Here is a 17,178-nt window from a genome sequence, read left to right as displayed (position 1 = left end):
GAAGTCCTTCATAGCACTTCTATCATTCCCTTGGGATGATGGGCTCCAGAATTATCTGTTCAGCCTTGATGTCAAAGGCAAGTGTTGGGTGGAAAGAGCTTTGGATCTGAGTTTATCTACATCTTATCTCCAACACTTTATAGCAGTGTGACTTAGTAGCAAGTCACTTAACCCTGGCTGAGCCTGTTTCCCTGCCTGTAAAATGAGGATGGTGCCTGTAGTACTTACTCCACAAATTTGTGGGGATCAAAACATTTTGCAAACCCTAAGATACTCCAGAAATAAATTGTCAGCTATTATTGTTATTAGCTCATCAATAATTGAGAGGCACACCAATTTGGGCAAGTCACTTAACCTCTTTGGGCATCAGCTTTCTCTGTAAGAATGAGTATAACAATAGTAGGGAAATAAGCATTTATATAGTGCCTATCAGTCAGGCCCAGTGCTAAGTGCATTTACAAATATTACCTCATTTGATTCTCACAACAACCCAGCAAAGTGGGTGCTATTATTATCCCCCTTTTACAATTGAGGAAACTGAGGTTAAGTTACTTGCCCAAGGTCACACAGCTAGTAAACTCCAAGACCAGCAATCCATCTACCACACCACCAGCTGTTTCTGTTCTAACTTTAAAAGCTTATTGATAGCAACTGGACTGAATGAATCTGGCACGGAGGAGAGCTGAGCTCATTTTCAAGGCAATTGACTTGATAGCATTGTTGTTAGGGTCACCATTTAAGATTGGGTAGAGCTGTCTCGTCCAAGCATCCAAAGTGGTTAGGTCAAAGTTCGTTAACTCTCTCCTCAATTAGGGTCTATTTAGAGGGGCTCTTTGGCTCCTGGGATAGCTGCTTGAGCTTGAATGGGGAGTAGCATCTTTAACTATCTGGGCCGAATCGATGGTCTCTTCCTCATTTCTCCCGGTTTAACTGTGACCTATTTCACGAAGAGGATTCCTGTGTTCTACCCTGGGTGCCCTATAAGATAGCCTAAAGAAATTGCTTCCTTTTACCGTCCAGACTGCAGGTGTTAAAGGGAGATCTTTATGGAGACTGGTCTAGAAAGGAAACGTGAATGATGCAGAAAGCTAATTCACCCTAATTCTGTCGCACCTTACCCCTCGTACCCCCACCTCCACTTCGTCTTCCCATCGTTAGGGGTAGAGTCTGATGCAGAGGCGGAACAGATGGCAGTTAGGGGTGTGGCTTATATAAAGGGGTGGACGTTAAAAGGAGGGGTCTTCGTGATGCAGACCCCCTTGAGGGCAGGGGCATGACGACATTTATGACGCAAAATCCAGTCTGAGAAAATAAGGAATGGAGAGTTGGGAGAGTCGTCGCTGGGGCCGTCCATGATTGGGCCAGCAACACAGTGAGGGGCGTGTGAAACCCACCTCTGAAGTGGGTGGAGTGTGCCGTGGCCCCGCCCGAGTCCCCTTGCGTCCAGCTCCCGCCAGTGTCGCTGCGGTGCTGCCGGGGGAACCTGCGCGCGCCGAGAGGAGGAGGATGCGGCGGCTCCCAGGGTTCTGGGGGTTCCGACTGCTTTTTTGTCTCTTGCTGTTATTGACCACTCGCCTAGCGGGCAGCAGCGCCACCAGCGCCCACGGTCAGAAGGAAGCCTAAGGGTTGGGGAAATGGGAAGGGGGCGAATCCCAAGATAAGGGGTGTAGGGGTTGAATCCAGAAAGAAGGGGTCAAGGACTTGGGAAGGAACTGGGTGAGGAGGGGAGATGAAAGAAATAGGGGGAGGGAGCAAGGGGGCGTAGTCCTGGGGGTGGGGCCCGGGACACGGAGGCGGGACCTTAGGGGAAGTGGGCTCAGGAGGTGATGGGGCCTTCGCTTCAGAGAAAGGGGGGGAGGGGGCGGACGGGGCTTCAGATTTGAAGTGTTTAAGACCGAGGAAAATGCAAGGGCCACAGCGAGCCCTGAAAGAAGTCAGGGACAGAAAAGTGGGGAGAAGAGAAGAGTGTCTCTTGGGGATCGCAAAAATGTTCCAGATATGAGTTTGGGCATCCCAGGCTGAAGGAGCCTGGGAAGCCTGCTAGTGGGGTTCAGGGGCTCTGAAAGAGAAGGTTGAGTCGGAAGAGAGACCAAGGTTTCCCAGGGAGGACTGGTCAATCCTGTTCGGAGCCCCCAACACTAAAGGGAAGCTGCGGGCATAGGGACCGGAGAAGACAGAGGGGGGAGGGGGTCTTTTCCCCCTTCCCCCCATCCCCCGGGCCCGGCGCTGACTCACGGCTGAGCGGCCGGAGACGGAGTCAGTCGCTGACTCACGAACTGGGGGCGGGGGTTGGGGGGGGGGGGGCGCGTGGGTAAGGGGAGTGAGCAGGCTGACTCCTAGTCTGACACCCCCTTTCCAGGCCGGTCCTTGTCTTTGAGGACCGAGGGGAGAGCATCCAGTGGCCGTGTGGGTTCTGACGGTGGGGATGGTTAACAGGCCTCAAGGAAATGCCTCTCCCATTCCCCTCCCCACCTCCCATCACCGCCCTGAGCAGCCGGATTCCAAACCCTCGGCCCCACCCGGTCCTGAACGTCAGCACCCTGGACAGTGGCAGAGTGTTCTGGGCGGGTTGTCGACTCTTGAGCAGCCCGGAAGACTGCTTCGTTTTCCCATCAGCCCCACAATTCCTGTTTCCCACCCTCAGAAGCCCCTCCTGCCCCCAGGTTCTTTTCCCCATAGGAGGGTACTGGTCTCCGCCCCTTTCACATTCCCACCCCCATTGTTCACTGTGTGAGTGGGAGGCCCTCCCCATTTCCAAGGCTTCAATGCCAGAGGCCTTTACGTCCCAGAAGGACCCTAAAAAGTAGCTGATCTAGGCATCCTGTCCCACTAACCCCCTAGTCATGATAACACCCCCCCCCATCATTGTCAATGTCTTGTAGGCCTCCTGAATGTTGTGCCCATAGGAGGAGCTGTAGGATACCGAATGTGTGTAAACAGTTTCATTGTACATATGGGGAAACTGAGGCTTTCAGGAATCACGTTGCCAAGATCCTGATCAACCCTGGGATTAGATCCTAATACTTTCTTTCCCCAAGGATTCCAGATCTCCTCCTGCACCATTTCTCTTATCATATATGCAACCCTCCCTAGGATGGATCCAAATGACCTTTCCCACCCCTCCCTTTTTCCATCTGTCTGATTATCTGATTTGCTTGGCTGGCAAATTGATGAACTCATCTGTCCATCCACAGGCTGCCTGTTTGACCGTAGGCTTTGCTCTCATCAGGAGGTCTGTATCCAGGGTGAGTGGAGAAAGGAAAGTCAGCCACGTGGCCATGAGAGCTGTGGATGGGGAGAAGGGGAGTGGCAGGAGGAGGGAGCACTTGATTGTATCAGGAGCTGAGGGGAAAAGAGTTCCATCTCACCTGGTCTTCTGGGAGCATGGTTTTCATGTCCCCTCAGGAGTCAAGAGGGGCTGGTCCTGAGGTTTTAGAATATATGAAATGTGGTACCTGGCCATGTGTCCCAGAAATATCACTCCTTGTGCCCCTAGATGGTTTGTTTGGACAATGCCAGACAGGCTCGGGGAGAGTTCGACCCCTGCTGCAGGTCACCTCACCCATCCTCCAGCGATTGCAAAGCGTGCTTCGACAGCTCATGTCCCAAGGTAAGGGAGGTATAAAGAGGTTGGGGGAAGAGGGGCAGGAGTCTATTAGGTAAGGGTGAAAGAAATGAAAGTTGAAGCTTTTTTTAGAGAAAGGTGTCTCTTCCCTGTCCTAATCTACCCTTAACAGTTCTACCACTCTTACATCTATAATCATCCATTCTCTTACCTACTTAGTGAATTTAAATCAGCATTTGGGGAAATTGCCTTTTAATGGACACTAGAGGATCCCAAAAGAACCATTTAGACCAGGACAGAGGCTACTAGGGCCAGCCTACAATACTCTTGACCATTTTAATTCTGCCTAAGCATCAGAACCAGGGACCAAAGAATTATTTTACTGGAAGAACTTTTTTTAAAAGATGAATTGTAAGGTGAGGGCAGAGTACACAGGGAGGAGAAGAAAGGAGAGAGATGGAGCATATATGATTCTTTCTATGCTGGCTTATCTGAGAGCTAAAATTAAAGAGCCTTTCTTTATTTATTGAGGGAGCGTCAGAAATGAGAGCTGCCTCAGAATCATCAAAGATAGTTTTAGATGGGCCCAATGTGGTGGTACTATGATCTCTGCTGAGAGGGTAAGCTGAGGCTAGTGGATCTCTTGAACTCAGAAATCTTGAGCTGCAGTAGAGCTTCTAAGTCTGGCACCAATATGGTGGGTCCCCAGGAGTGGGGGCGGTGAGTAGACACCAACCTGAATGAGATAGGGAGATTCAGTCACAATTAAAAACAAAACAACAGAAAGATAACTTAGAAGGAGGTTTCAAAGATAGATAAAAATGTACCCATCTTGGCTGGCCCTGAGTCCTTCTTGTTCTCTCCTTGATCTATGTTCCTTTCAATATACATATTGGGAATCATTTTTAGTCTCATTCTGGTTCTCTGGATGAATTAGCCTGTCCCAAAGTACCACCCTCTTTGGGTTTCTCCACCTCTTCAGGCCTATCCTGGCAAGATGATCTCACTCAGTATGTGATATCCCAGGAGATGGAGAGAATCCCCCGGCTCCGACCACCAGACCCTGGCTCCAAGGACAGGTAGGGTTGGGGACATGTGGGACAAGGAGAGCACTCACCACCACCCCCAGCTTAGGCTGATGGATTTTGTAGCCCAGCTGAAAGGGTTTTGTGATGAAAAAGGAGTAGAGAATCTGAGAAAGGTACAGGGGATTGTGGAGCTGAGTCAAGGTTGTGGCATGGTTTTGCCCATCTCAGCCAGCCTGCTGCCACTCCAGGAGTTGACTATTGGTAACAAAGTAATTAACTACCCTTCTGCTCACCCCTCATTTCACATGCATATATGACATTCCTGAGCCATGAAGGATGAGCCATATGGATGTCAGTCCCCTGGTGTTCAGTTCTCCTTGTTTGTCTCTCCTGTACTGAGGAAGGAAGAGACATAAACAGGGGGACAAAGGACAATGAAATGCATATAGTAGACAATGGCATGGTAGAGAGTGGGCATCTGAGGGACCTAGGGTTTTGGAACCCAGAATACAATCCTGCTGCCATGACTGAGAGGGAGAAATTTGCCCTCCCTTTCCCACATCTCACATTGTTTGTTCCTAGCAGCTGCTTTGGTGGGGCCAGGAAGACCAGGTCAAGGAAGGAGTTAGCCCGGTCTTGCTGCCTCCTTGTAGGGGAAGTCACATCTACTTAAGGCCCAAGCTCTTCCTTCAGCTAACTCTAGGGACACATGTACCACTGCTCTTCCTGCTACCTGTCTGTCCTTCCCCACCACACACATTGCTTTCCTCCCCAGGTCCAGCCTGGCATCCAGGAGACCTGCTCTCCCTGGGGAGTTGCTTCCACCAGGCTCTGCCACGGGCTCCACCCCTCCAGCCCAACAGCGACTTCAGAGGCCTCTGCTGGGTGGGGGCGGGGGTGGGGCTGGGGCTCTGCTGCCTTCCCTCCCAGCTGAACTGCTGCCTCCACTCCTGGAGCATCTGCTGCTGCCCCCACAGCCCCCACTCCCTGCCCTGAGCTATGAGCCCACACTGCTGCAGCCCTACCTATTCCACCAGGTGAGACCCAAAAGCAGCCATTCCTTGGCCTACCACCACACCTCCAACTTTCTTCTGACCACAAACTCTGCTTTCCCACACAGTTTGCCTCCCAGGAAAGTTCCCGGGCCCTGGAGAACTCCCCAGGGTTGGTCACAGTCGTCCCTCAGCCAAAGGCTGAGGCCCCAGCCCTCTTCAGCAGAGCTGCGGCTAAGAATGCATTTGGTGCCCATCCCAGCCTTTCCTACAGGAACCCTCCAGGGCCTGTACCTGCTCAGCTGTTCCAAGACCCTGGACTCCTCTACCTGGCTCAGGAGCCCCCTGCCTCAGTCAGGGTCAAGGGTCAAAGGCTACAAGACCAGGGAGGCAACAGCCAGGGAGGAGATTCTCCAAAGACCTATGGGGAGGAAGGGATAGGGGGCACTGGGGAACGAGAACCAGAGCCTCCTGCTTTAGTATCCCTATCACCAGACCCTCAACCAGGTAACTGAGTCTTCTACCTGTTCATCAATCCATTCTCCCATTTCATCTTTCTTCTTTTTCTTCCATCCATCTATCTTTCCCTTCTTTCAGCCAGTTGGCCCTGTCTTATGGAGAGCTTAGCCTGTCCGGGACTGTGGCCCCTTAGATGAAATCCAGAATGCCTCTAACCCTTTTCACATGAGAAATTTTTTCAGAACACTTGGAAATGGACTGGGGAGTGGATTGGCTTCCCCAGTATATCAGTAGAAGCTATACAAATCCTTAGGTCCTCCTCATCCACTCCTCTGCCTCCCTTATACCCCTGGCACCACTTCTCTTCTTCCCCCCTCCCATCCCCAGCTCTAAGCCCTCTCTCTCTCTGACTCCCTGGTAGATGTGCTTCTGCAGAAACTGGCAGCAGTGCTAGCTAACTATGGGGTAGAGTTAAAGCAGCTGAATCGGGAACAACTCTCCAGTCTCTACGCTCTGATGCAGCTGCTGCCCAAGGGCGTGGGAAAGAGCCGGGGTGAGTGTCCAGGTGGAGAGATACAAGGCCCTGGGAAAGTCAGCTTTAGGGAGATCATCAGTGTTCCATGGCTACTATGTATAACCAGGAATTAGGATGGAAATAAGGAGAAGAGGAGGAAAGCATATATCATGGAAAGAGGCAAGGAAAGGTAAGATAGGAACAGAAGGGTAGTAACCGTTTAAGAAACAGGAGAGCCAAGGACAAAAAGGAAGGAGAAAGTGGAGGATGGTGGTAGGAAGGAGTCATTGACCAATGGCAGGACAACAACCTGGATGGCTAATGGGATTAATGGGACCCTAATCAATGACAGGAATATGGCAATGGGATAGATACCTTGAGCTGAAATTCCCTCTTCACTTTACCTCATGAGCCTTTTCTATCCTTCCCACAGGTGAAGCTGGAAATACTGATGCTGAGACTAAGAAAGTAAGATAGAGCCCAAACTCTGCTGAATTTATCCCAGCACTAACCCCCACTTTCTCATAGAACCAAGGAATGTTATAACTGGGAAGGAACTTTAGTGATTGCTTCTAACCCATCATCCCTTATGTGCAGATGTGAAAAATGTCATATAGAGAGATGGTCACACAGATAATGAGAGGCAGAGCCCACTTCCAACTACTAGTCCAACTACTTTTGATCATTTCATGCTACTTTGTCACATTCCAGCCTCATTGTTTGGGGTACCCATACAACAAGACTCTCAGAGTCCTGGATACAAGCATGTTAGGGTCCCCTTTGCAAGGTGCCTACTAACGGGCCAACCCCTCAAGTCTCTCTTTTCCTCTTTTGAACAGGTAATGGAAGGAGACATGCAGCACACAATAGATAAAGTAGAATCTCCTTCTGCTATGGTCTCCTTGCCTGAACTCCCTGCTGGTAGCACCACCCCAATTCATGCCCATGGGGCCAAAGTGGAAGGCCCCACAGAGCCACCACCTTCCCTTGTCATGCCTGTCCTGATGGAGAAGAAGAGTCCATTGAGTCAGAAAGTACTCTCTGGGGGAGATCAGCCCCCAGCTCCCTCTGCAGAGGAGTATGGCTACATAGTCACTGACCAGAAGTAAGAATTCTTGGGAAGGGAAGACCATGGGTATCCAGAGGCAGGCAAGGGGGCTAGAGGAAGTGAGACAGGTAGACTACCTGCCTTGCATAAAACAAAGGCAACAAATCATCGTAGACAGAAAAGGAACATTAGACCTGAAGGAAGATGGGGACTGATTGATGATTCTTTGGTGGGAGAGGGAAGCAGTGACAGAGGCTGCTCACTGGGTTGTGGAATGAATGTCTCTCCCAAGATGATGTAACTGAGAAATCCTCCCTCCCACTTCCTCTGTCCACTCTAACCCTAGGCCCCTGGGATTGACTGCTGGTGTCAGACTGTTGGAGATCTTAGCAGAACACATTCATATGTCTTCTGGGAATTTCATCAATATCAGGTGGTGCTGATGCCCTGAACTTTTGGGGGAGGGGGAGGGAAGGTAGATGGAGAGCAAGGTGAAAGGTGAAGAATCCACTTCTCCTCCTTAAGCTGTCAGAGAGGGGATGGGTCTGGGGAGTGGCTCTTTGTTCTCTCTGAGATGGAGTCATCTCTGGGCTTGGTGGCACGCTTCTCAGGGGTATGTACCCATTATCTAATCTATAGCTGGCCTCAGATCTTTCACTGTTTCCCCTAGAGAGCTTAACCTATCCCTTCCTTAGTCCTACTAAATACAGCTTTACCATCAATGACTGAGCCTTGGGGGTTGAGACCATGACTTGGCTCCTGCCTTTCAGTGTGGTGGGATCAGCCCTCACCTTCCGAATCCGGAACAATGAGCAGAACATGTCTCTGGCTGACGTGACACAGCAAGCTGGTAAATGCCACCCCCAGCCCCACCTTGACCTTTGACTCAGGTCTGTTCACCATCATCCCGATTAACTCAGCTTACGTAGAGGGCATGGCATAGCATGGGGTGGTGTGAGAATTTTTGTGGGCTTGAAAGAGGCCTGAGATATCTCCTTCTTGTAGGACTGGTGAAGTCAGAGCTGGAAGCGGAGACGGGGTTCCGAATCGTGCAGACAGGGGTGGGCCAGGTAGGCAAGAAAGAATTTCTCTTTAACCTGGGGCTAATACCAGTGCCAGTGTCTCAGGGGAATGTAGGAAGAGGTGTTAGTGGTACACAGGGGAAACCTAGGTACAACTTAGAGAATTGACTTAGGATCAAAGGATTGACACCTGGAAGGGACCTCAGAAGGGTCCAGTGTCAGGCAGTTAATAAACATTTACTGAGCATCATGATAGGTGCTAAGGTATACAAAGAAAATAAAAGGTCTCTGATCTCCATATTACATTCTCACTGGACAAATATAACATACATACAGATATCACACACAGAGTGTACTGGTAATAAATTCAAATTTGAAGATGGGAAAGTCTTAGAAGGAATCAAGGAAGAGAGAAAAAGGAGACAAACCCCAGCTGAGTCTTGAAGATAAAGTGGTAGAGAGCTGTGTGATTTCAGATTCTTAGCATTCTCTGGGACTTGGGCACTGCATCTATTGAGTGAGGAGTTTGGATTTCATGTTCTCTATGGTCCTTTCCAGTTCTGATATCCTTTGGTTCTGTTGAGATAGTGATGGTCCAAGTGTCCCAGGGCCAGAGAAAAGACACACTCCCCCCCTTTACACGCTGTTCTCTCTGCCACCAGCAGGGGGTGCTGCTGGATTTGCCAAATGAGAGCAACCTCTTTAGGGTTTCTATGAGAAAAGTTTGGGATAAAGATGAGGAAGGGAAAAAAGGAGAAACCTTGGGTCAGATTGAGATAGGGTTGTTGTTGCTTGGTTTTTGTTGTTGTAGTTGTTTTGTTTTGTTTTGTTTTGTTTTTAGCAAGTTCTCTTATAGCTACCTGGACTAAAATGGAAATACCCAGAAAAAGTGTTCTGGGTAAGCAAGATGCCTTACTACCATGTCTGAAATTCTACCATTTCTTTGCTCTGGGTTAAGCATCACCTTCTTCCCTCGTTTAAGATGTGGATAATCTTGGGAAGAGCAATAGATGCTGTTTATTAGATATTAATAGATAATGTTTATACATTAGTGTTGATCATAATAGTGATGGAGATATGCCATGGCAGGAAGGCATTAGGGCCCAGAGTCTGAATGCAGGCTTTGACACCTATTGTTGGGTGGCCTTGGGCAAACTGCTTAACCTCTCTTAATCTCATTTTCCTCCTATGTAAAATGAGAGGGTTGGATTAGATTAGAGGTTCTTAACTTTTTCTGGGTCATGGACCTCTACCTTCTTTGTGAGGCTCCCTTCTTAGAATAAAATATAATAATATAATAAAAAAATATAAGATTGCAAAGACACCAACTATATTAAAATACAGTTTACAAACTATTAAAAACAAGTTAATGGGTGCCAAGATAATAACCCTTGGCTTAGATGATGTCCGAGATGTCTTCTAGTTCTAAATTCTACAATGCTCTACAATGGAGGGAGGGGAGACCACGTAGTTAGTTAGAAATCAGCCTGGGCTTGGAGCCAGTAGAGACCTGGCTTTGATGCCTGGCTCTGCTTCTTACTAGCTAGGGTAAGTCACTCCTGAACCTCAGTTTTCTCATAGGTGAAATGATGGGGTTGGACTGAATGATCTCTATGGGTACTTCTGGCTCTAACAAGCTGAATAGAACTGAGAGGAAGAAACTCGATCAAGTATTTATTAAACACCATCAAGGCACCAAGGAGACAAAATCCCAAATGAATCAGTCCCTGCCCTTTAGTTTGCATGCCATCAGAAATGATATCCTTTCTTTCCTCCCTCTCTTCTTTCCTTCCTTTCTTCTCTGGCAATTAGCACATTTGTAGTTGCTGAGTTGTTCAGTCCCATCTGACTCTTCATGGCCCTATTTGGAGTTTTCTTGGCAAAGATACTGGAGTGGTTTGCCATTTCCTTCTCCAGCTCATTTTACAGATGAGGAAACTGAGGCAAAGAGGGTTAAGTGACTTGCCCAGGGTCACACAGCTAGTAAGTTTCTGAGGCCAGATTTGAATTTGGGTCATCCTGACTCCAAGGTTGGAGCTCTATCCACTGTGCCACCTAGCTGCCCATATATGAATGTAACTGACAATATTATTATTAATAGATGTTTATTGACTGACAACTATAAAGGAATGTCTGGGCACTGATTTTAATAACTTCACAATTTTTTTTCCAAATACCTGTCCTGCTTTTATCCTAAACCACCAAGCAGAGTGATGTTGGACAGGGGGAACAAAGAATCATCAGGGATTTTCTTTAACTGACCCCTTCCAGGAGTATCAGCTTAGTTTAAGGTTGAAGCTATGGCCTTTAACAGCCCTGAACATTTCTGTCTGACCAAATGAAAAGTGAATGGGACCAGGACGAGTGGTTTCTTCCTTTCCACCTCCCTTGAACTCAATAAACTCACCTCCCTTATAAAATACTGTCAACAGCGTGAAGAAGCAGCTGCAGTGCTGCCCCGGCCAGCTCGAGGGACCCCCCCACTTCGTTCTGTGCTGCTGACCCTGGTGGTCCTGGCAGGTGTGGCAGGGCTGCTAGTGGCTGCAGCCTTGGCTGTCTGTTTGCGACAACATGGGCGACTTCGAGAAAAGGAACGCCTGGCAGCCCTGGGGCCTGAGGGAGCCCATGCAGACACCACCTTGGAGTACCAGGTCTGTGGTCCCTAGGGCTACTCATGGGAGATGGGGAGGAAAGAGCTTAGAACAGGCCAGAATACCCAGGATTGATGGGGGTGGATGAGCAAGCAAACAGTAGGGCATAGTGTGAGGAGGATGAGACTCAGGAAGTCAGCTGAATCACCAAGTAGTGAATTCCCTTCCTGTGAATGTGTGCTAGCAGAGGTTAGATGTTCTAACCTCTAGAACATTCTAGATTCTAGAATGCTATGGAGTGAGGGCTTGCATTGGGGAAGAGGCTGTATTCAGTATCCTCTCTGATCTCTTTCAAATCCACGGTTCTATGAGTCACAAATCCCATTCAAATAGGCCTTCAGCTGTAAGAAGAGACATAGAAAAATAAGAGTTCTTCCTTCTGGAAATGTATTTTTAAATCAACCAAACCCAGTAGACTATGAGAGAGCAAGGACCATCCTATCTAATTTGGTATCTATACTCTGAAAGTTAGGGTTAGTCATCATTATTTCTTGAATGAATAAACCAAGGAACAAAAGGTCCCAATAAATAAAACTCAGATGTTGATGGGAAGGCTAAAAGATTTTCTTTGGGCCCTACCTGATGGCTTCTGAGCATCATCTCACTTCCTCTGGCTCCCCAGGAACTGTGCCGCCAGCACATGGCCACCAAGTCTCTGTTTAGCCGGTCAGAGGCACCACCAGAGCCTTCGAGGGTGAGCAGCATCTCCTCTCAGTTCAGCGATGCTGCCCAGGCCAGTCCCAGCTCCCACAGCAGCACTCCATCATGGTGTGAGGAGCCCGCCCAAGCCAACATGGACATCTCCACAGGACACATGATCCTGGTTAGGATGGAAGCTAAAGAACAAGGGGACTGTATGCAGCATGGAGGGCAGGGGCTGGCACATGAAGGGTTGAACTAGTTTAATGGTAAGTGGGAAGGAAAGGTCCCAAGGTGCCGCTTCTATTCTCCAGGCATATATGGAGGATCACCTGAGAAACCGTGACCGCCTGGCCAAAGAATGGCAAGCCTTGTGTGCCTATCAGGCAGAGCCCAATTCCTGTAGTATGGCCCAGGGTGATGCCAACCTCAAGAAGAACAGGAACCCTGACTTTGTGCCCTGTGAGTGGCTCCTAGCCCCAACCTAGTAGAGAACTGGCCCTGCCCACTCCCCTTTTGGTTTCAGGTTGTTGGACCAAGGGTTGATTTGTTACAATAGGGCTTGAGGGAGCAGCCTGGGTATCCCTAATGGGGAACCCTTTCTTGGTGGGGTGGAAGGGCTGACTGGTGGGGGAGGTGCTAGTGCCCTAATGACCCAAAGATGAGGTGTGGCATGGGGGTGGGGTTCTGTGCAGATGACCATGCCCGAATCAAGCTGAAGGTGGAAAGCAGTCCTTCTCGGAGTGATTATATCAACGCTAGCCCCATTGTGAGTACTGAACTCCCCCCTTCCCAACAGCAAAAAAGCCAACCCCAACTCCCATCCCATCCTGAGTTTCTTTTCTTTTCCCTAGCTGGTCATCATTTCTATCGTGAATTCCACTTTATTGTGGCATCTTTCCTGGCCCCAGCCCCTAAAAAGCCTTATCCAGTATTATTCTAATAATGATAGTAATAATGCACTTTTATAGAATGCTTTAAAGCCTACAAAATGCTTTCCTCACAATAGCCCAATGAGAATAGGTATTATAAGTATTATCATTTGCATGTTAGGGAATTGTAAAGCTGGGACCCAAGGTCATACCACTGATAGGATTTGAACCTAGGTTTCTCCAAGTTCAACCTTCTTTCTACTGTCCTACATTTTCCTCTAGCAGCTAAACTAAGGCTCAAACCCACCCCCACCCCTTCTGACCCTGTTATCTGTTCCTAATTATGATTCCCCTCCACCCCAACATGATGTACCTCACCTAGATTGAACATGATCCTCGGATGCCTGCCTACATCGCCACTCAGGGCCCACTGTCCCACACTATTTCAGACTTCTGGCAGGTGAGCTCCCAGAGAAAAGTGGAGATGAATGAGGAGGGTTGCCCCAGGGGACAACCCATATCTCCACCTGGGTACAGCTTTAGGAATTGGGGAAGTGGGCAGGGATGAAATAGAGCAGATGTCCTGACCCCCTGATCCTCTGACCCCTCTGACACTATGGGATCTTTCCTCCCTCAGATGGTGTGGGAAAATGGTTGCACAGTCATCGTGATGCTGGCACCTTTGGTGGAGGATGGAGTCAAGCAATGTGACCGCTACTGGCCAGACGAGGGCTCATCCCTCTATCATGTCTATGAGGTTGGGCAGGACCCCAAGAGACCATGGGAGGAAAGGGAGGGGAGAGGAAGGAGAAAACAAAACAAAAAGGGAGGAGAAAAGTCACACATGCAGAAAAAGGAAGAAACAGAACCTGGCACAAACTCTTCACTCTCTAAAGAAAGAAGGAGGGTATTGGGATGAGAGAGCTAATCCCCCAGCCCCAGCCCTTTACGTGTTTATCAATCAGCATTTCTTAAGCATTTGCTCTTTTGCTCAGCACTGTGCTGGGTACCCTTACTGGGTGCCCTATGGAGATAAAAGAAGTCTAAGGATATGACTCATGCCCTCCAGGAGTTTATAGTTTAGCTTGGGCAACCAGAGGCACACACATGAAAAATGACAAGGCAGCGATAATGGTTATAACAGCACTTTGATCCCCATAACCAACCTGAGAGCTAGGTAATGCAGGTGTTTGTTATCCCCATTTTATAAATGAAAAAGCAGAAGCTTAAGAGATAATTGGTGAATTTCCAAAGGCTGCCCAGTGACATGGAGGTGGCGAAGAGCACTAGATTAAGTCCTGAGATCTGTGTTCCAATCCCGGTCCTGTCTCTTGCTAGTTTTCCCTTTCTGGGTCTCATTTTCCTTGTATGTAAAGTGAGAGGACTACTAGTTAAGCTCTAAGGACCATTTTAGTCAAATCAACAAGCATTTTATAAATCAAGAACTACAGGCCAAGGGATACAAATAAAGGCAAGAAATAGTCCCAGCCCCGAAGGATGTCACCTTCTAACAGGGAGACAACATGCAGACAACCATGTATGTACAAGATATATTCGAGGTAAATTGAAGGTGTTCTCGCAGCAAATGCTATCACAAATGCTGAATGAGTAGTTCAAGACAGCAACTGCCTTAGAGGAGTTCAGCAGAGAGGGAGAGATTGCTGGCAGCCAGGGTGATTAAGGAAGACTTCAAGAAAGAGGCTGGGCTTGAAAGAGTCCCAGTAGGTGGACAGGGAAAGGTAAGGTGGTGGATAGTCTTCTAATAGGGAATCAGAGGTTGGAAAGCACAATACATATGCTGGGGACAGGGAGGAGCCCCCCCTTATTAACAAAGGGAATCACCTGGAGACTGAGTTCCTTCTCCAATGCAGGTGAACCTGGTTTCAGAGCACATCTGGTGTGAAGACTTCCTGGTACGCAGCTTCTACCTGAAAAATGTGCAGTCCCAAGAGACACGCACCCTCACCCAGTTCCACTTCCTCAGCTGGCCAGCTGAGGGCACCCCAACCTCGACTCGGCCCCTGCTGGACTTCCGCAGGTGAGCACCAGTCCCTGATATGTGGGCTAATGCTGAAGGAGGACAGGGATGGAATGGAGACAGAAATAGATTTGGTCTGATTTGAGAGAAGCAAGGAGAATAGAAATTTAATAATTTAGGGTAAGCAATAGCACACATGTCCCTGGTCAGGGGGAACTTGGAACCTCAAGGCACCAGGATTAGGGGAGGAACACCTTCATGTCCTAGGATCTTAGTGACACACTGACTACTCCTTGGCTTGTTAGAGAGAGATGAGGGGTGGGAAAGACAGTGCATTCTGTGAAATGGAATTCACAATGAGGCTCAGGTTTCAGCTCCCCACGATCTCCCAGCCTACCTCTTTCCTCCATGGACCAGTTCATAACACCTAGGAAGCCCTGTCTCATCTCCTTTCAGCCCAATAAGTGGGTGGGGTGTAAGGACCAGCTGAGTCATAAGATCAGAGCTTAAGAGCTGAAAGAGACCCTAAAGGCCATCTAGTCCACCTCCCTCAATTTTCCAGACAAGGACACTGAGGTCCAGAGAAGTGACTCACTCAAGGTCATATAACTAATAAAAGAATAGAGCAAGGATTTGAACCCAGGTCCTCTGACTCCAAATCCATAGCTCTTCCCACTGCACCATGTGGTGCCCTGCCTTGGGGGCTCCCTCTCTGACCTCTCACCCTGGGCTGCTCTCCCCTCTCCGCATCCTTCAATCCAGGACTGTCTTCTCTTTGTCCATCTCTTTTATGGATCTCTTCAAATTCCTTTGATCCTCTGCCAGTCTGTCTCTCTCCATCGCCATCTCTCCCTGTCCTCCCTGCTTGTTCTGTCTCCTCAGTTGCTCTCCCTTTTCTCTCTGTCTTTGTCTCTCTCTGTCTCTGTCTCTCTCTCTCCCTCACAGCTGCCTGTGTCATTTTTGTGATCTGCAGCTAGTATTCTGACTTCAGTTGCATAGTCACAAAAGTGATCATTGGCAGGTGTGGCTGCCGCACCGACAGGATGGATGGGCCCCAGGAAAGCCCCAGCGGGCCACCTGAGAGGACAGGGCCCTGGGGGACCTGACAGAGGGCAGGGAAGAGAGGGAGGAAAGACATTGATGTTGCTTCTCGGGGCTTTGCTGGATCCGTTTGGGGTGTATGGGGTGGGAAGGAATCCCATTTGGCCACAAAATCCATGGAGCTGCCCTTGGCATCTCTGCTAGCACCACCACCTCTGTGGCACACTCCCCTTTGAATAGACAGGCAGAATGCAAGGGTTCATCTCAATCCCACCTTTCTACACACACATACACACATGCACACACACACGCACCAATCTGAATCCTATACTGTATCCACCCTGAAAACCACTAGGCACTGGAGAAAGAGAAAAGGGAAGCTGAGGCTGATAAAAGAGAGAGATTTCTGTTCAAATCCTGAGCATTTGGCAAGGTGTTCAGTGTCGTCCCTAAACTATCTGACTTGTGCTGGAAAAGCTATATGGCCCTGCTCACTTCCTCCCCCAATCAAGTGAATAACCAGTCTCAGAAGGAGGTTAGCTCTGCAAGTGTCAGCTGCCTAAACCTGGCTCAAAGCTCCATCCATCTTCCCCAGGGAGCTGGGAGAGGCTTCAGAGACTAAGCTAGAAGATCTCGTAGGTGATTCGCCTTTCCTCCCTAATCTTGAGGAAGATTAGGATTTGAGTTTAGTACTGCCAGTATAAAGGGGGACATGGCTGGGGAGGGGGGTGGAAATCCCATAGAGACAACGTGTGATAAGAGACAAATGCTGAATAGGTCACTGAGAGATAAAACAAGGAAGAATGAGCCATGACTGGAGTGTCAGAAAAGGATCTGGGATCTAAATGGACCAACAAACTCATGGACACATGTCTCAACTATGCAGTCCCATAGGAATAGAATTATTTAAGATCTTATATTCTTTCATAAATCCAAAATTTTAATGTTACTAAATTAAGGTCTCTTTACAAGGGGACACTTTGTACAGAGCCACACAGTATGCTGGAGTAGAATGTCTTGCCATTATATTAATCCTTTATCAGGTTCTGACCCCCTTATCTAACAATGATTTCAGAGAACTGAAGAGAGCTTAGGCAAGGGTGAAAATAGTCTATGGAAGGGATGAATAGAACACTGGCCCTGGAGTCAGGAGGATCTGAGTTCAAATCCAGCCTCAGACACTTAACACTTACTAGCCATGTGACCTTGGGCAAGTCACTTAACCCCAATTACCCAGCCTTCCCTCCTCAAAAACAAAAAAGGAAAGAAGGAAAAGAAAAGAAAGAGAGAGAGAAAGGAAGGAAGGAAGGAAGGAAGGAAGGAAGGAAGGAAGGAAGGAAGGAAGGAAGGAAGGAAGGAAGGAAGGAAG

The 17,178-nt window shown here is 48.6% G+C and overlaps 1 protein-coding gene across 1 annotated transcript in view; it reads left to right on the top strand.

Moving 5' to 3' along the window:
- Positions 1–1,461: 1,461 nt before the first annotated feature.
- The window catches only part of PTPRN (protein tyrosine phosphatase receptor type N), an 18,957-nt gene continuing 3,240 nt past the window's right edge, over positions 1,462–17,178 (top strand). The window contains exons 1-19 of the mRNA XM_069104487.1: positions 1,462–1,606; positions 3,195–3,245; positions 3,497–3,610; positions 4,548–4,644; positions 5,369–5,630; positions 5,714–6,092; positions 6,466–6,597; positions 6,992–7,026; positions 7,398–7,663; positions 7,953–8,039; positions 8,377–8,456; positions 8,612–8,676; positions 11,061–11,279; positions 11,902–12,102; positions 12,233–12,380; positions 12,614–12,687; positions 13,173–13,250; positions 13,428–13,547; positions 14,662–14,828. Coding sequence (XP_068960588.1) covers positions 1,507–1,606; positions 3,195–3,245; positions 3,497–3,610; positions 4,548–4,644; positions 5,369–5,630; positions 5,714–6,092; positions 6,466–6,597; positions 6,992–7,026; positions 7,398–7,663; positions 7,953–8,039; positions 8,377–8,456; positions 8,612–8,676; positions 11,061–11,279; positions 11,902–12,102; positions 12,233–12,380; positions 12,614–12,687; positions 13,173–13,250; positions 13,428–13,547; positions 14,662–14,828 — 2,675 coding nt within the window. The 5' untranslated portion in view covers positions 1,462–1,506. The remainder of the gene's footprint in view (positions 1,607–3,194; positions 3,246–3,496; positions 3,611–4,547; positions 4,645–5,368; positions 5,631–5,713; positions 6,093–6,465; positions 6,598–6,991; positions 7,027–7,397; positions 7,664–7,952; positions 8,040–8,376; positions 8,457–8,611; positions 8,677–11,060; positions 11,280–11,901; positions 12,103–12,232; positions 12,381–12,613; positions 12,688–13,172; positions 13,251–13,427; positions 13,548–14,661; positions 14,829–17,178) is intronic.

Source organism: Petaurus breviceps, unplaced genomic scaffold, assembly GCF_028583685.1.
Source record: "Petaurus breviceps papuanus isolate PSGF00001 unplaced genomic scaffold, PetGlider_PUasm1.0 688, whole genome shotgun sequence".
NCBI classification, from domain to species: Eukaryota; Metazoa; Chordata; class Mammalia; order Diprotodontia; family Petauridae; genus Petaurus; species Petaurus breviceps.
The sequence above is the reverse complement of the archived record's forward strand: the minus strand, read 5'-3'. Positions and strand labels throughout refer to the sequence as shown.